Raw genomic sequence first — 20,088 nt, 5'->3', positions numbered from 1 at the left:
ATGATAAAAGGAGTAGCACAGCTGCCATGAACACAACAAGACCATAGGATCTGCCCCAAACTCTAAGATAGTTTTGGGACTTTAATGGATATGTCTATACATGCATGACAAAGATGACTGTCAAGAGGAAAAATGAGGAATATACACTGTATTTTAAATGGAGCACTATAAGAGTTTTTGATGGCAGTCACAAGCTTTTACAAAGAGGAGCCATCCATCAGGTAGACAATGTAAATTGGATGCTATAACATGGATGAGTAATAATCAAGTTAGCATTATAGTTGCTGAAGGAAAACAAGCAAGCAACCATTCTCTGCATAAGCAGGAGATGGGATAGCTCCTTACATTGATTCTGTCTTGCAGATTTTTGTGGTAAATGGAATGGCAGGACATACTAGTTGGATAATTTTGTAAATTGCTCTCTGTTCACATTTTTGTTAGTAAGAGTATTCTCATAAGACTCTGCAGTGGGAAAAAGTATAGCATAAGTAAGAGCTATAACTATTTCTCTTTGCACAGTTTCTTCCAAATGGCTCCAGTTATATGCATTTGAAGACATACTCTACTATTTTGACAATTCCTCTAAGAAACAGTGGCATATCCAACAGTTGTCAGCACAGGGAGATAAGGAAATATGAATCCAGGTCACTGAAATCTGACTAGACAATATGACTTGAGGATATGTGAAAAGGTGAAAAGGTGAAGCAGGGTAGCTATGGTTCTCGGCAATGCAACAATGCCTAAACAGGTTGTGTCTCTGTGTTGTGTGCTTTCAAGTCATTTTCAACTTATAGCAACCCTAAGGCAAACCTATCATGGGATTTTCTTGGCAAAATTTGTTCAGAGATTTGTCATTGCCTCCCTCTGAGGCTGAGAGCATGTGACTTGCCCAAGGTCACCCAGCTGGTTTCATGGTTGAACTGGGAATCAAACCCTATTCTCCAGAGTCATAGTCCATACACTCAAACCACTACACCACACTGGCTTACCTTAGACAAGAGAGCACCTAGGAAACTCTATTAGTAGAAATTGGAAACGCCAGCCTTGTCAACTATAGGTCTCAGAGTCCCACAGCCAGCACAGTCAGTAGCATAAAGCCATGAGCATACTAGCTAGAGAATTCTTGAGTAGCAAGAAAGGAAGAAAAATGAGATATTAAAGTATTTAAAAAAATTAAAACTTAGTCATATTTACTATTAATGCTAACTCATTGTTTAGGAATATTATAACAACGGTGTTTTCTGGATGTGATCAGCACACCAACAGTGGTCCATTCAAGTCTGTAGGCCTATATGCACAAATACAGTACCTGGAATTAAGTATAAATTGAGTAAATGTACATCTATAGGAGTTCACAACAAATCCATCAAAGAGTGCATGATACAAATGTTGCCATCCACTTCCCTGACCTGTAGCAATCAGAAATCACTCAAGTTCCATTCTTTGCTCAACATCAGCCTGCCTTGCAAAGTTCTACTTCTTACTTCCATTTTTTTAAAACAATGTAGTAATTCTATGCAGTTTGTTCCATTTTCACATACAATTTATTCCAAGGATACTTAAGTTGTACTTATGTCTCCAGAAATGTAGGCTGTACTCTTGAGATACTGCAATCAACTGATTTTCAAAAAAATAAAATAAAAGTGAAATTGAAAAAAAATTAAACAGGGTATTAATATCACTAACAGTTAGTGGACACTGGATCAAAATTATTCATGATATGCATTATATAATTGAAAAAAAGCTCCAAAAGTCTGATAAAGCAAGAATAAAAGTTTCTGAAACAGTGTTAAAATTAATATATTTTAATTCATTAGATCTGACGTTACAATATGCTCTTTCCAGGGCAACTACCAGATTATGTCACATGTGGAAGCATCTTCTCTACTTGTTTACAATTGGAAAGCAGTAGATAATTTATTTTCATTAGCAAGAAATTCAACAGTCTAGTCATAAATCTGTCACCTAAGCACTGATTGTAAGTTGTTGAATCGCTCTCACATTACAAGACCATTATATGAAAAAAAAAAACATTTTACAGTCTATAAATTGGGTGTTGACTGATTGACATTTTTTGTGGTGAAGCTGCTGCATCTGATATTAGACATTTGTCAAAAGGGCAATGAGCTTTAACATAGTGTAGGCAGCTTATTGGCTGCATATGGACACCACTCTTTTTGTCCCCCAATGCCCTTCCATGGCATCAAAACTGAACACAAATCAAACAAAATTTCTGCAATAAAACAAGGAATATCAGGAAGTCTTAGGGAAGTACAATTCTTCTCTAAGGCAAGAAGGCCAAAACTGGCCACAAGACCTTTCAAATTTGTCATCCTCTATCCCCTATTTAAAACAACCATAGTAGCTCACCAGTAAAATAAATGTATAATTGTATTTCACCATGACTTCTTTGTAAGTAAGAGATCAATTTCAGCTCCTACAAAGTCACTAGTTAAACTGAAGATAATGTCAATGCAATGTATCATATTGATCTATTGGCCTATCTATCTATCTATCTATCTATCTATACAAACACTGAGTTTTCAGGAAAAAACTAACACTAATCATAAATAGCAAGGTATATTCTACCTTGGTTTCAACTATGAACTATGAATGTTTCTTAAGCATGCCTCACAAATAAAACAGACACTGAAAGGACATGCCATGGTGACATTTCATCACTCTGGACTCTGTCATGGAAATCCACTTAAAATCAAGTCGGAGCACCTTTCTGGGGAAAAGGAAGATGTTCTGGTCTGAGCAAGAATGGTTCCTGTCATCAATATTTTCAGTGCTCTCTATCAGCCACTACTAATTGTAAATCTACATGAAGGCATGTGGTTTTGCTTTTGAACTTCCTCCTGCCCAGAAAGCTGTTCAAGAAGTTGGAAAATCTCCTTTGAAGATGGGGAACTGAGCTTAGAAGAGTGCTTAATACTGAGGGACAGGAAGAAATTGACACTGAAATATATGAACAAGAATAAGTACTAAAGATAAAAAGTATTTCTGCTCAAGTGAATCCCTTAAGCCCATTTGTGCTTTTTTGCCAAGAAAAATTATAAATACCTTGATTACATTTTTAAAGCTCTTTTTCTCCTCTAGAGTGAAACTTAAATATTTATAATTTAATTAAACTGAAGAAATTCTTGCAGACTCAAAAAATTATTAGAAACACAGCAACAAAGAATACATGCACCAGTTATCAGAGGCCTCACTTCATGTTGCATTACTGCCATCTACTGTTCAGAACTGCGTTATCTAAAAACAAGTTCCATGCCAATAATTTTGCTGAAATGTCACATATGCCAGTCACTACTAATTTAAATGGAAAACAAGATTTTTATCTTAGGGTTTCGATGCCAGGGGCTAAAGAATGTGCATCAAATGTCTTTTTGGAAGACTACAGGTGTAAAGATAGCTTTGCAGAGGGCAGTAACAATTTGAAAGCTGCAAGCTCACAGGCACCCTGAAATTGGGTAGAATGGGTGAAACTGATATGAATTGCCTTAAAACAAGATTTGAAACCATAGTTTCCAAGAAAACTGTTATATATATCCAGAGTTACCCTTATACATATCTAGGTTTAAATTATGGCTACTGGAATCAAGGAAAGGCAGGGCAACGGAAATCAACCAGCCTGTAATACCCATCTGATCCTACAACCCTGTATTTAATAATATGAAACAGTTTTGAATACTCAGCATTTCTTCCCAAAGCCTTTCTGTCCTCAAGGGAAGAGAAAGGCAAGGAGCCTTTGCCTGCAGGGAGGAAGAGAGCTATTTGCTTATATGATTTAAAAATATGAATATACATGAGCATATGAAAATGTACACACTAAACAAAGTATTCTTATTCATAGACTATGTCAAGTGGGGGTGGCAACATCTGGATATAGATGTAAAGGGGTTCACAAGGATAAAAAGTTTGAGAACTACTGCTGTAATGGCGTTCAATCTTGTCCACATCTGCATTGGCATGAGTTTCAATGACCTACACTATAGACATGTATAGGAATGTTCTACAGCAGAGGAAGAATCAACTAGATTAATCAAGAGTTTCTTTGGAAACCTCTAGCCATATCCAAAATTTTGCTTGTGAAAAATTGGTGCAAATCTGCTCTTCCCACACTACAAGAATGTCTACTGAAAAGACAGAAATCAGACAAAAAGTAGAAAATAAATTAACAGGAGACAAGGTCCCAAAACAGATGGGTCAAAAAATGTGGCTTCCGACTGCTTCGGCGGCATAGTGTGCAGATGACTCACACCTCCAACATGGCCGGAAGTTGCTCTGAGGCTGCATAATGCAGCCCAAAGTCTGGCCAAAAAGGAGCATCAAAAAGTCGCTCCTTGCTGGTGGTCCATTCAGGACTCCAGCAGCGGCCTACTTCAGGACTGTGGCATCCAGTCCCAGGCTGGTTGGGGGTTGACTGCAACTGGAGTGGCCAGAGGCCTGGCCCCTATGATATAATACCTAGTCTAGTCTCTGGTTAACTAAATAGTTAACTATCCAAGATGAAAAGACAGAGTCATTCTCCTAGGTTGCCCCGCAATTTGAACCCCTAGGGAATTCTCCCACTCCCCTGCCTCCTGTGGTGACCCCTATTAACTGTGGACTTTTGGTTTCGTTGTTGTGTAGGTTCCTTCATTTGGCATGCATGGCCTGATTCCAATTCAGACTTCACAGACAGAGACAGGAATAAAACAACAGAAATAAATTTATTAAACACAGTATGGGAATATTATATACTCTAATATTCTGTCCTTTAGGATCCCCAATATCATAAGCAATTCATTTTTGTTCAAACCCCAAACACTATCTCTATTAGAAACTGTATACAGAGACTAATAGTTAATTTATATTGTCTAATTGCTGCCTCCATCAGATTGATGCAAAGGATTAACCCTGAGTTAGTAGACTGGTCCTTCAGCCTATCTGGGGATAGCTGTTCTATTTTTAAGCATTTTTATTAAAGACAGATTCACATTGGATATGAATAGACACAAAGCCTTTTCAGAAGTTATTTATATTTATCGTGTTGAGAATTTTTATTTTGAATATTAGCAATAAAAATTGGCAGGGCTTCTTCACCATACTGCCACTGAGGAAATATCTTTGGGGGGGGGGGAATCTTTTTCATCCACAGAAATACATATTCTATAAATTAGTTCTGGGGACACATAGATACTGCTCTGTTCAACATGTTTCGCCATGTTCTAATGTACTAAATGACAGGTTGCTATCTTTCATGACAGTCCATTGACAGACTGTATCCACCACTGAAATGGGGAGGTGGACAATTTTTGCCAGTTGCCAGTCCCACTTACAGCCTCCTAAGTGCCCTTTTCCATAAATCTGTTATGGTTGGGGGATTCTTTGGAAGAAAAGGGATTGTGGCAGAGTTGCACGTTGAGAAGGAATCTCTCTCTCTATATATATGTGTGTGTGTGTGTGTGTGTGTGTGTGTATATATATAAATACACACACACACACACCCCACTCCAAAATTCCACTGACAGATGCCTTTCATCAGTAAAGGGATGCCAAATGGATAACAGCCAGTATTAGCAGATTGCACCATCTCAGATATTAAATATATGAATTGTGTAAGAGCCATTTTTATCATAATTATTGTATTTTGGGCAGTTTCCATCTATTTTCTGTGTGCCAGTTATGGTAAAACAATCTTACACAACCCCACAACCGAACCTTCAACTCCAGAAAGATAGGAAACTGCCAAGAGAAACAATATATTTTGAGATTAGGAAGAAATTTCTATCCAAAGGGCTCACTTGTTCACTACCTAGCAGGAATGTCACACATACACTATAACCTGAAAAGGGCTTCCACTCGCCCAGTTCCTCTCCTGCTTTGTTGCTCTCTCTTTCTACATTATATATAATTTTATTTTCAGACCTCGGTGATGCTGAAGAAAAGGCAAGCCAGCATGATAAGATGAACAAATGCACTAGAACCAGCAGGGATTCATTTGTTATTGTATTAATCGATTCAGTTTCAGCAGAATGTTCTCTTTGGAATACCTTCATAGAAACAAACAGGCTGTAATGCAGGGATTTAACTACGCAGCAATCCGCTGATTGTCTCTTGGATATTCATAAGTTACAGAGCTCCTTCCACCTTTTAGATTTCATTTCGGTTGTAATAAGGCGGCATAAATAATTGAGAGACATGCAATAAATTATTCAGCTAAGTGCAGAGTTTCCAAGGAATCCTAGCATGAGTCAGGATTAATTGTATAATGCAAGTCAGAGGCAGAAGTTGTGCTGACACCCCACCATTACCACATGCAGGAACGGGGCTGGGTGCTTGGCGCTTCTCAGCATGTGCCTTCCACCAAGGGGACATATTAACACCTTTTGAATATTGATGGAGTTGCAGTCCCTAAAGCCTGCTGTGTACTTCTGTTGCTTGGTCGTGCATGCCTATACAATGGTAAGTCTTAACTCAAAGCTTCCCTTTATGCAACTGATTGGTACTTTCGTTCTCCAAAAAATGACTGCAATGTCTTTACAGTCCATAATATAGGGATAGCTAACCACTATGGCTAATAAATAATACAGTTATGAAGTAATTGGAGAAGTGGCCTTTAAAGGGGGAAAGGATGAAGGACTTCCAAGAGTCATAGGAAGTTTGCATTGAAAAAAATCACTCTTTTGGTTTTAAAGGCAAGTAACAATACTTGCCTTTAAAAAAAAGCCTGTCCTCGCTTGCCCTCAATGAGCTGGTAACAAATCATGGACAACAGAGACTGGAAATGACCAAGACAATTCAAAAGTCTATACAGTCAAATTTATACCAGAGTAGGAGGATTAGCCAACCATTAGTTTTTCACACTAGCACTGCACCCTGCAGCCAGTAGAACTGACTTTCTACCATAACCTTCCTTTCTATGCTCCTCACAGGTGCTTATATTTTTTACTTCTCAACAGTGATGTTGTGTTGTGTTGTTTTAGTTAATTATATGGTTACGATACATATTTATGAAACGAAAAAGCAGTAATTAAAGAGGATGGAATCCAGAACAACAATCTGCATTTGCCACTAGTGTTACTGATGGCTTGTTGTTGGGGTTTTTTTTGTTAAAAGAATAATCAGGTTTTTTTAATTGTCCTAAATGTGTTAGAGACTCTCAAGGCCACAAGTTATTTTTATTCCTTGGCCTGCAGTTAATTTTGTCCATGAATGCATTATGTACGCTTTCCATGTATGAATTATATCCTGTAAGATTTCTTGTAATATCTGATTTGTGCAGTAATAGCGACTGAGAGTGCCTCAGATTCCTATAGCTGACTTCTACAAACAACATCCATACAACAAACTTTCATCAGTTTAATTGTTTTAGTTACTACACAAAAAATTTCAGGGACTATTGTTTAGTAAGCATGCTAGTTAGGGAACTTTAGATCCCTTGGTGAACTGTCATTATACACAGAAAGTGAGTTTAGCTTTGGATTCACATATGCCCTTAGTTCATATTTTATTTAGATTCCACCTTCACAAAGCTCAAGATGGCATACATGTTTTCTATTTTATCCTGTGAAGCATGTTGGACTGAAAGAAAGTGTGTGTGGGGGGGAGGTGTTGAGGTTCACATAACAAAGACTGTAAATGAGAAATGAACTTGTGTTGTCCTTATTCAACTCTCCAAAGACTACACTGCATTTGCTCTTCATATCAATTAGTCTGCATGATTTGACAGTGACATAGCAAGCTCTCCTCCCCACATCTCTTATATCACTCATCACTGTGTTTGCATGCATGATAGAAATAGATGCAGGAAAGCATTTTGTAACTATCAAAAATTTGGTTCCTGAATATCCCTGTTTTAAATGTTTTTAACAAAAAATGGGGGTTTCTAGACACAAAATACAGTTGTAGCCTGAGGAAAGAAAGAAAACAGCCGATGAAGACTTCAAATAGTCGGGATGGAGAAATTCATTCTTCTGCCAAAAGTGCCTAGTCCTGCTGAGATGGCTAACACAAGCAAAATAAAATATGCAGAAAAGCCGCATATACTGGTATGTCAATTTACATAATTCATTATGATAGCACTATCTAGTCCCATCTGAACGCTGCTCTAGACATTTGTTAAACAATTTCTTAGACTAGAAACAAAATCCACTAAGTTTTCAATTCTCTCACAAAGTTTTACGCTCTTTTTTGAAAAGAGAAGGAGAATATATTGGGGAGAACGTAGTTTTACTATATGCTTTAATGTGGTTGTGTAAATCTAGCAAATCTGAATGGTACAGAAAATATGTGCAAATGAGTACTAGGGAAAAAATCATTTTTAGCCTTGACACTGCATACAGTCATCCCTTTCTATCTGTGGGGGATCCGTTCTGGAATGGACACACACTCCCCACATGGAAAACAAAGAACACAGGACCCCACCCCCCATTGTTTCCTATGGTGATGCAATGTGCACGCAGCTGCTGGTGCAGCCGTGTGCACACACCTCCACTAAAAACAACAGGGCTTATCATCCATGGAAGCTCAAATCCATGGATGTCATGCCCACGGATAAGACGAACCCTCTGTATAGCATACACAGTTCAACCCATCCTGGTCAGATAGCAAAACCTCAGATTTTTCTAACGAGTTTCAGACAGAAATTTTTAGGCAATATTCTAAAACAATATTGTACATTTGGCCCTTCTTATACACAGATTTCTTATACATGGATTCAAGCATACAAGTTTTGAAAATGTTAAAAAAAAGTATAAATCTCAAATATCAAACCTTGATTTTCCATTTTTTTAAATAAGGGACACCATTTTGCTATGTCATTACATTTAATGGGACTTGAGCATCCACGGATTTTGTTATCCACAGGGGATCTTGGAACCAAATCCCAGCGTATAACAAGTGTCCACTGTACTACATTTAAAGTAACGCAAGAGGCTGTTCATTGTTCCCTTCCATCATATTTGCTGCCTCTTGGACCCAACGCCTGCGATGCTACTTTAGTACTGTACTTCTGTCTGATTTGACAATCAGCCAGTGAGTAGGACTTAGTGAAATCACTTAAGCCTGCCCACATTCTGTGCCATACTCTAATTGCTAAAGTTGATGCAGGCTCATCAACAGTAAGAATTGTAGCATGGCAAACAGAGAAGGAGGTCAATGAGACCAGTGGAACAGGCAGGAAGAAAGAGTAGTGCTGCACAGGGGTTTGACTGTTTTATATTTGGACTCCAAAGTCTATTGACTAGACCCAAATGGAAAATAGCAGCTTGTGGCTACATCTTTAGAAGAAGAGGAAGAAAAAAGAAAAGATATCTCCGATGCATATTAAGTTCAGGAATCTATTTTCCATACCAGAACAGGCCTCGCAGTCCCTCATACAAAAAATCCTGGTTTGCCCCTCACATTATTAATTTCGGCAGTCTTATAGCTGGCATTGTTGTTAAATTTTAACTGTTGAAGGTAGTAGGAAAAGGAAGACAGCACTGCAGATGGATTGACCCAATAAAGGAAACCACTGCTCTGAGTTTGCAAGGCATGAGCAGGACTGTTAATAACAGGATCTTTACAAGTCTTTCATTCACAGTGTTACTATGGCCCGGTACAGATGAGCCCGATGTGGCATGCTGGCGCCGTGCTAGGGTTACGGGACTGTGTGGCAACCGCACAGTCCCTAACACTAGCACGTATGGAGTGTGCAATAATGGTGGTGCCCTGTGCACACGGGCACTGCCATTATGATGTCTTGGCCGCGCTGCATACAAACGGTGCGGCGGCGGCATGACGTGCTCACGCCACCCCAGGCCGCTTATGGCAGCCTAACTGTGGCGTGAGAAGGAGCTCCGAAATGGCAGCGGGATCGGTGTCACGGAGAAAGGGGCCAAGCGGCCCCTTTCTCCTCTGGCTGCAGCTGTCGGGGTGTCCTGGGCATGAAGCCCCAAGGACACCCCTTTTCCAGGCCATGGGGAAGCGGCATTTTGCCGCTTCTCTGTGGCCTGGAAAAGCGCTGGGTTGTAGCCACAGGGGCTACCAGTGAGGCTGCCCTGCCTCCAACCTAGCAAGAAAAGGGGCGGCTTTGGACTGCCCCTTTTCCGTGGTCTGTAAGAGTTGAAGTTGACTTGCTGGCACATAACAGCTGTTATACAATAAGTGTCAGAAATTCTTATTGAACAGCTGTATATCACCCAAACATCTACCAGTAGATTCCAACCTACCCTTTGCCTACATCTCCTCTAGTTAAGTATTCATCAAGTATTCATATACATGTTTGCTTTTTGTAGTCACTTTATTCAACTGATAGATTCTCCCCCCCCCCCCCAAAAAAAAATCCAACTCTCTTTTCTACCTGATCTGGAAGAGTAATGCTGTTAAGATACTGTATAAATGCTCAAGAGTTGAATGGTGAGGTACACACAAGTAATTAAACACTATAAAGGTAAACTCGGATAAATATAGTTAAATATAACAGCTATGAGCTAATGGGGCTCCTGCTCTGGGAGTAACATGGAAAAGGTCACAAAATTGGTAGTGTTTAAAGCTATTAAAATAACAGTAAATTATGTATTCTTTGCAACACAATATTTCTGAGATAATAAACAAAAAAGCCAGACAACAGTTTGATCCAAAGCAAAGCAGATTTCAAGTATCATCAACAGCAGATTTTGAATACCATGAAAGTGTACAAAGATTTTAGTATATAACATTCTTGCATTTTTTGTGGGCAAAGATGTTTGCGGAATTTCTGCCTTGTGGATCAAAATAACCCACAGATGCCTTTGGCTATTATAGATCTTGAATGGAATGGGCAGAAGACACCATTTGCTTCTTTGTGCTGTTCTGGACCAAACCTCGCAGTGTGCCATTATTGCAGTTTCTTATTGGTCCTGTGTACAAGGAAACAAATTCATAGCAGAATTTCTGTTGGTTGTGGTGACAAAAAGATGAGATACACTGCAAGCAGTAGCTGGCATCTTTTATATGGAAGAGATTGCAAACTGGACTGGTCTCTCTAAGTCATAACAGCTTTGAATTTCACTCATCTCAGTACTGGTTTAAAACTGCATTACTAGCTCTTAAACAAAACATTGTTTTCTTAAAATAGAAATTCAATATTAGGTGCATATTTTTATGTGCATGTCATACTTGTGCAGAAATTTCTCTCTTTGTACCTTCTCCCAGAATGACAGATTTCTGTTTCCCAAGATCAGCTGTAAAAGTGCACAACTGAAGCTAAATGGCAGTTCTGGTGAAAGCTGCTGTCACATCCTACTGCATTCTTGTTGTATGGATTATACACTGGCTCCCTCAAGTGGGTCATTGCTAAATTGCAGAGTTTCCTAAGCAAAAGGGCAAGACAAAGTAAGAGCATGAATAACTCTAACAGGGCTCTGGATCTAGGTCAAAAGAGAACATAAAGAAACATACTCAACTTCATCTTTTATGAAGGCAGTTCCTTGAGAAGTCAGATCTGGCTACAGTGACACATACCTTGATTACATCCTGATTGGACTACTGTAACACACTCTACATGGGGCTGTCTTTGGAAACTGTTAGAAACTTCAGCAGGTCCAAAATGCTGTGGCCCTAATGCAAATCAGGGGTAGTTATAGAGAACTGTCAAAACAGTTTCACTGGCTATTGTTCTGTGTTTTCAAGTTGTTTCTGACTTATGGCAACCCTATCATGGGTTTTCTTGGCAAAAAGCGTTCAGAGGAGATTTGTCATTGCTTTCCCTAAGGCTGAGATCATGTGATTTGCCCAAAGTCACCCAGCTGGTTGAGCTGGGAATAGATCCCTGGTCTCCAGAGTTGTAGTCCAACACTGAAACCACTACCCCATGCTGGCTCCTACTGGTTTGTTTCTAAGCACAATTTAAAGGGCTGATCATGACCTATAAAGCCCTATGTGGTTTAGGTTCAGACTATCCAAAAGACCCCATATGAGCCTGCCAGAGTTCCACCATCATCACAGGCTCATCTGGCAAGGGCACAAGAGAGCGAGTTCTCAGTGGCAGCTCCCACTGTTTGGAATCCCCTTCCATAGAAGGATAGACTGGCCTCCTCCATGCTTTTCTTTTGCTAGCAGAAAAAGACCATTTTATTTAAACAAGCTTTTTAATGTGTAAGGAGAGCTTCTTATTGGGATGTTTAATTTATCTTTTAAAACTGTTTTATATTTTTCAATGCTTTTATACTGTTTTATGCAGTGATATTGTTTTCTAATTTTCATAAATAAAGGTTCATAAATAAAGGTTAATTATGAAAGCTTTTTAACTGGGAGCCACCTTGCGTCCCACTCTAGGAGAAAGGTGGCTAATGTATTAGGATACCTTTCAGTGGCATCACTAGGGGGGTGCAGTGGGGCAGAATGCATCAGGTGACATCCCAGAGGCTACTACAGTAGTTCTGTCCCTGTTGCCATTCCTTAACCCCATCTCCCCATCCTTGTTTGGCAATGCTAATTTCCTCAATCTATACCTTTTCTATCAGTTAGGTCTATTAGAACTGATATATTGGTTTGTTTGCATATTGGAAGCAAGTACACTAACAAAAACAAATTTTCCTCTGTGCCTTTAACAATTAAAATGTGTACAAAAATCATTCATTTGATTAAAAACATAGTAATTTTTATCAGAAACCAAATAGATAGTTCAAATGCTTCCATTTCCACATATACACACCCAAAGTAACCATTTTCAGTGTAATTAAAAATCTAGTGCACACTTCTTCTGTACAAGCATCATACCTCTTTATAAATAACCTACATTGCTCATTCCATACACGCACGCAAAAAGTAGGGGCTATGGAGGAGCCAAGAAGAATGTATGGCAAAAAGCAATTGTATTTATGTTTACCTGGGGCTCATTTCTGAGTAGACATATTCAGAGCTGGATTGTAAAGAGTTTTAAATCAAGCGTAGGTCTCCATCCATTTAACATAAATTAAAACAGGCCAAACATTGTGTGGAGACAAATTTTACTTCTTTGTGTTTCATTATTTATTTCTTAGAGACAACAATACTTAAAAACCAACAAATCAGACAAATAAGCTGATTTAAAATAAAAAAGCAGTCAGTTCATATTGCATGACACTTACAATTCTTCTTCTCCTTTTGCTTTTTTATCAGAAGCTAAGTAGACAGTTCCAAAGCTTCCGCGGCCAAGTTTTTGCAGAATAGCATATCGTCCTGCGATCAATGTCTTTGAACCAGTAGAAAGAGATGTTAGAGGAGTACCAGGCTTAACTACTTCTTGGAATCTTAACATTGCTTCATAGATCAAAATTATCTCAGTATTGAATCTGCAGAATTAAATAATCCTTTGTTGTGAAGCAACATTCAAAACGTCTGTAAGTGAGGGAAAAAGCATAATTGTAATTTGTTTCTTTAATTCTGTTGTGAATTTATTTACTGCAATATTGTTTTAAACTGAACTCTGCTGTGAGGCCATAGTGGGCAGAATTACCTTCAGGCTATGTGTATAAGGTATACAGCTGGCCCTCCGCTTTCGCGAGGGATCCGTTCCGGAACCTCTCCGCGAAAACGGACGCTCATGCTTATTCAAGCCCCACAGGCTTGAATGGGGTGTGCCCCAGTGTGCGCAGCCCAGACGAGCACAGGCTGGGTGAGTGTGCCAAGTGCAGGGATTGCCCCTCCGTATATATTCAAGGGCATGGATCTCAGGTCTGTGAGTTAGGAGAAGCGACTGTATATGAAACATAAATAAATTTCCTATTTAGATTTGGGTCCCATCTCCAAAGTATCACTGTGTATATGTGTGTACAAATATTCCAAAATCCCCTAAAAAATCTGAAATCTCAAACGTTCTGTTCTCAAGAATTTTGGATAAGGGAGACCCAACCTGTTGATTCTTACATATACAAATACAAAATCTGAGTAGATGACTCAAATGAAAAATCCCAAAAATGGTACACAAATAGTACAGGATGAGTTTCCCTTAACTGGCATTCCAAAATCCAAAATATTCCAAAATCCAAATCTTTTTTTCATGGGTGACTGATAGTTACACCTTTGCTTTCTGATGGTTCAGTGTACACAAACTTTGTTTCATGCACTTAATTACTGCAAATATTGTGTATAAAAATATGTTCAGGCTATGTGTATATATAAAACATATGGTAAATGAATGTTGTGTTTAGACTTGGGTCCCATCTCCAAGATATCTCATTATGTATGTATATGCAAATACATGTATTGCCAATAAAAAAATAAAAAATCTCAAACAGTGCTAATCCCAAATATTTTGGATAAGGGAGACTCAACCTGTAGCTCCTCAGCAGCTTTGTTTCACTAACATCTGTGTGAGACAGATTCCCTCTCTGGCTGCAATCCCGGGCTTAGCTAAATCTGTGTAAAAAACCCTGAATTCATTGATCATAAATTTCCTGACATATTTTGTTGGATTGTATAAATATTTAACATTTAACAAACAGCATTAATAATTTAACTATAGAAAATAAGAGGTGATATGATAGCCCTGTTTAAATATTTGAAGGGATGTCATATTGAGGAGGGAGCAACTCTGCTGCTCCAGAGAACAGGACCCAGAGTAATGGATGTAAGCTCCATGAAAAGAGATTCCACCTCAACATTAGGAGGAACCTCTTGACGTTAAGGGCAGTTTGACAGTGGAACACACTCCCTCAGAGTGTAGTGGAGTCTCCTTCTTTGGAGGTCTTTAAGCAGAGGCTGGATGGCTATCTGTTGGGGATGCTTTGATTTCCTGCATGGCAGGGGGTTGGACTAGATGACTTGTGGTCTCTTCCAACTCTATGATTCTATGAAATTCACCCTAATAAGACACTTAGGCATTTTTTATACAGGTCTGCTCTACCACTCTGGGGTGGTCAACAACCACACTTGAGAGTTTTAGCTATTTTGGTGGTGCTATGTTGTTGTTATGTAACAATTATAGAAGAAATGATTGTAAAATTGTGTTGTTTGTTAAACAAACCACTCTCATTTTAAAGGTTCAGAATGTCTGTGCTTAAACAGTTGTGCTTTCTTCATCAAACTGTTCCCGAGCTTCAATGAGGCCTATGAATCTGTGATTTGTGACAATAATACCGTGTGTGAGAGACAGTGTTCTGACACCCAGCTGCTGAGGTACTGACACATTCTGTGCCAAGGATTTGTACTTGGCAGCAGCGTGACTTCCTAATGAAGTGCAGCCAAAACTAGGGATGCCATAACCCGGTGGCCCCCGTGACAAACCCGCTTTTGGGGGGGCCGTCACGGTCACGGTCCGGTTTGGCCCCCTGCCCCCGGCTTGGGGCCCACGCGGCGCCAACCCACCTTCCCCTGCCTCCCCGCGTGGCTGCGCCACCCACCTCCTCCTCCTCCTCCGTTTGGAAGCAAAGGAGGAGGCAGTGCTTGGGGGGGAGGGTGGAGGGGAGGTGGGGAGGGGGCGCGGGTGTGCGCAGGAGGCGCACCTCCTTCTCCTCCTCCTCCGTTCCAAGCCTCCCTTCCTTTCTCCCTCCTTCCTCCTTCCTTCCTCCTCCTCCTCTGCCTCCCAGCCCAGGCCCAAGCGGAGGAGGAGGCAGAGGTGCCTGCCTGGCTTGGTGCTCCCTGCGCATGCGCGTGCACCAAGGCAGCAGCCACTGGCAGGCAGCCACCCACCGCCTCCTCCGCCTGGCGCGCCTCCGCGCTGGGCACTTCCTTGGGCCTGGGAGGCGGAGGCAGAGGAGGAGGAGGAGGCTGAGGCGGAGGTGGCTGGCTGCCTGCCTCCTGCCTTGGCGCGTGGGCGGGGGGGAGCGCGCCAAGGCAGCCACCCACCTCCTCCTCCACTTGGGCCTGGGCTGGGAGGCAGAGGAGGAGGAAGGAGGGAAGAAGGAAGGGAGGAGGAGGAAGGAGGGAGGAAAGAAGGAGGAAAGGGGAGGAAGGGAGGAAGGAGGGAGGGAAGAAGGAAGGGAAGAAGGAGGGAAGAAGGAAGGGAGGAGGAGGAGGGAGGACGGAAGGGGGAGGAAGGAAGGAGGAAGGGGGAGGAAGGAAGGATGGAGAAAGGACAAGGAGGAAGAAGAGGAGGAGGAGGAAGAGGATAGTGATGATGATGAAATGAGCCAGCTTCTGAGGCACAACCAATGTAAGTTACTCTCATTTTTACAAATTCATGCGCAGTGGAAAAAAACCAAAGTCCCTTGACCAAGTACACACTTCTGAGAAGTACAGTTGAATCCAAGGGCAAACCCACTTCTTGTTAAATCACCTTGACATATTCAGTGTGAAACCCAAAGAGTTTGGTTATGGAATAAGCCTCTGAAATATGCAAGAGATTGCCATGTTAAGTAAAGCCATGTTCAATGCCCAATTGTGCTGTTTGGAATGGGGGAGGGGGTGGCCAGAAAGGTGAAGTCCATTTCTGTCATCTGTCTAGGAATAATGCCCAAATGTCCTCCATTTTGATCATGCCTAAGAAACATGTATTTATATTAACATTTTTTTAAACCATCAAATTTTTTCGTGTGTCCTCCATTTTTTAAAAAGTGTCCTCCATTTGAAAATTTCATCCTACAGTTGTCCTACATTTGTCCCGGTTTGGAGGTCCAGACTTATGGCAACCCTAGCCAAACCCCATATTGCTGAAAGTGATTTTAACAACAGAACAAATGAACTGTAATCTTGGCTTCCAAAAGAAAGCACATTAATGAGATAGAATATGAACATCTTTCTAATTCCATGACTCTTACAAGAGAAGAGGGTAACTAAAACAATTGTAAAATACAAGTACTATGCTGAGCCCACCAGCTATTATAACTCTTGTCTTTATAATTCTCAGCTTGTCTTATGAAGCCAAGCAAAAAGCAAGCCTGTGCAATAAAATAAAAATTGCTAATCTCTTTCAATCTCCTTGTTATAATTTTTTTCTATGTAAAAAAGGAGTTTTGTGTATCTACTAGTATCTAAAATACAGACAATACTATTATGTGATTACTGTAAGGATTGTGAAATGCTTTCATTGCTCAGTACTGATACATTTAGTATTATAGACACGTGGATTGAGGCCGATCTATGTGTGTTTGTGCAGTAAGCAAGTATTCAACATTGATTGTGAACGGATTGTCATTATTTTTATCTGCATACCTTTATCATTATTACAGGCTTGTCAATTTTACGCAAGAATGTATTCTGTCCATCACTGTCCAGCTTCTGACAAAACTGTCACAAAATTGGCATTCTAAAACAGCACAGATACAGTAGTAACCAATAATCATCAAAATCAGTGTTACATTGTGCCTTCAAGTAATTTCTGATTCATGGTGCCCCTATGGTAACCCTATCATGGGGTTTTCTAAGCAATATATGTTCAGAAGGGTTTTTGCCTTTGGCTTCCTCTGAGGCTGAAAGAGTAACAGTTGCTCAAAGTCACCCATTGGGAGCTCATTCCCACCTAAATTTATACCGGTTTGCAATTCGCCTTCGCTCCGCATCATTGAATCGGTTCCAATTGGTCCATAGTTCCCACTATGAAAGCAGACATCTTCATTACTTTCTTGTAATCGCTCCTTTTTTTGGCGTGACTGTCATTTCCACTAATTTGCACTGCTTCAAAATGCATGTCAATCATCTATGGTCATCAGTGACACAAGGAAGGAAGGAGAAGGGGGAAGGGAGGGCTGGGAGAACCAGTCGTCCCGCCCCAAAAAATGGAGGACCATCCAGGAATATATATATATATATATGGAGGATGTCCCCAAATCAAAGCCCAAAGCACTGCTAGGAATGTCAATGCATGCCTCTTGGTCATGCTCATAAGTTACCTGACTTGAAGGCAGACAACAACAACATGTAAATATTGATTGGAATCCCATTGGAGAGTTATGAATGTATAACCACCATAGTTGTGGTGCTACAAAGTGACTCCCATCCCAAACCCAACCCTCAGCTGTAGGGTGCAATTTTGAGTTTACCAGGGCATTAACCTTTTTAAGGAGAAATAAACATATGCAAGTATAAAAGTTAAACTTTTGTTAGAGTTCAGCTTTTATTAGCAGGACAGCAAGAGTGCGAGTCAGACTACTGATTCTAAATCTGCCTTCCTAAAGAATAAAGACATACTCCATAAAATGACAAACATGTAGTTTGTAGCTGAAAAACAAATAATGATGACTTCAATAAATACATACGTAATAAACTAAATCCTATGCTAACTGGTAATGGTTTGGGTATAGAGATGAAAGATCACCACCTTTAATATAGCAAGAAGAGACTGTTACAGTGGTCTCCAAACCTTGCCCTTTAAGGAATTTTGTGCTTCAACTCCCAGAATCCCAGACTAATGGCCAACATGGGTGAAGCTTCTGGGACTGAAGTCCAAAATCTCTTAAAGGGCACAGTATGGGGACCACTGGTTCAGGATCTTGAGAGAGATTCTGTTAAACAACCTCCAAGGGTGAGTGACCAAAGTCACTCCCAGAAATCCATTATTGGATTATTTTATGGATTGTTTAATAGATTATTTTAATTGTCACATGTTTAATTGTCATTTTAAGGGGGGGAAGGGAAGGCTGAGTTATGTATAGAGTGCACTGTTGGAACTTTAAATTGTAAGCCGCTTCGGTTGTCTTTGTTAACAGAGAAGTGGGATATAAATAAAGCTTTCATTATTTATTATTATTTACATGTTTACATAGAATGAGATAGATAGAGGGAAGTCCCTGCCTATCTAAGGAGGGAAAGGAGAATGCACTGCATAAGTTTTCCAACAATGTCTCCTGTTTCTTTTATGGATCACGTTTCTGGTGAGGAGCATAATTTAAGTTAAAACAATTGGATGGCATAGGACTCATTTGGCAATGTGGAGACCATAGAGGCTGGATGCGGTCCCCAGTGGATCTGGATGCAGTCTCATGCACCTACACCTCACATACTCTGCCAGGTAGCTTTGAAGGTGGCTTGGACTGACATGAATGTAAGTAGAGACAGTATATTCACATTCATTGTGATATACACTCATCCCTCCATATTCACTAGGGTTAGGGGCACAGGACCCCAGTGAATGTGGAAAAACCGCAAATGACAAAAGCACCATTTTTTTTCCTGAGAGGACACCTCTCTAGTAATTTCTAGGTCCTCCAGTGCAACTCTGTGGTCAATGTCCAACATACACTGACCATAGGACTGCGCTGGAGGAGCTACAAATGCCTATTCTCTCTAGGAATCTCTAGGTCTTTCAGTGCTACTTTTGGTTTAAGTTGATCATAGAGTTGCACTGGAGGACCTAGATTCCTAGAGAGAACATATTAGTCAAATCTGTGAATAATCAAATCCGCAAATATGGAGAGATGAGTACATTATCATCATGATATAATATGTAACTGATACCGTCTCTACTCACATTCATATCAGTTAGTTGGAGCCAGTGTGCAATAGTGGTTTGAGCATTGGACTAGGACTCTGGAGGCCAGGGTTCAAATCCCTGTTGAGCCATGGAAACCCAGTGGGCGACCTTTGGGCAAGTCACACTCTCTCAGCCTCAGGGGAAGGCCATGGCAAACCCCCTCTGAAGAAATCTTGCCAAGAAAACCCCATGATAGGGTTGTCATAAGTCCTGGCTTGGCCATGGAAACCCTTTGGGTGATCTTGGGCAGGTCACTCTCTCTCTCAGCCTCAGAGAAGGCCATGGCAAACTCTCTGAGACTAACAGAGCCAGCATGGTTTAGCAGTGGTTTGAGTTTTGGACGAAGGCTGGAGTTCACAGTTGGCTTACCACTCGAGAATAAAAACCCACTCTTGGGCAAGAAGTCACACTCTCTCAGCCTCAGGGGAACCCTCCTCTGAACAAATCTTGCCAAATGCATTACACGACTGTTCTCTAATGTCACTTTAATTTGTTGTCTGCCTTGTTTTCTTGAACATCAACATGTACCAATATGCATGATCTTTAATTATTTTGATAGAACGTACACCGTAGGCAGGATTTATTTCTATCTGTTTTAACTGATGGTATGTACAGCACTGTGTAAATTTACATATACTTTAAATATAATAGTAATATTAGCCAACAAAAGCCCCTGACAGATGCACCTTAGGCTCTGACCATTAAGTCAGAAACAACTTTAAGGCACACAACTGTGGGACAGTGCT

At 40.4% G+C, this 20,088-nt stretch overlaps 1 protein-coding gene across 2 annotated transcripts in view; it reads right to left on the bottom strand.

Annotated features, from left to right (window-relative positions):
• The window catches only part of NEK11 (NIMA related kinase 11), a 109,637-nt gene that overhangs the window by 89,290 nt on the left and 259 nt on the right, over nt 1–20,088 (bottom strand). For both annotated transcript variants that reach the window (XM_042477344.1, XM_042477345.1), the window contains exons 2-3: nt 17,086–17,179; nt 13,083–13,332 (exon numbers count right to left, since the gene is read on the bottom strand). In XM_042477344.1, coding sequence (XP_042333278.1) covers nt 13,083–13,252 — 170 coding nt within the window. In that variant the 5' untranslated portion in view covers nt 13,253–13,332; nt 17,086–17,179. The remainder of the gene's footprint in view (nt 1–13,082; nt 13,333–17,085; nt 17,180–20,088) is intronic.

Source organism: Sceloporus undulatus, chromosome 6 (assembly GCF_019175285.1).
Source record: "Sceloporus undulatus isolate JIND9_A2432 ecotype Alabama chromosome 6, SceUnd_v1.1, whole genome shotgun sequence".
NCBI lineage: Eukaryota > Metazoa > Chordata > Lepidosauria > Squamata > Phrynosomatidae > Sceloporus > Sceloporus undulatus.
The sequence above is the reverse complement of the archived record's forward strand: the minus strand, read 5'-3'. Positions and strand labels throughout refer to the sequence as shown.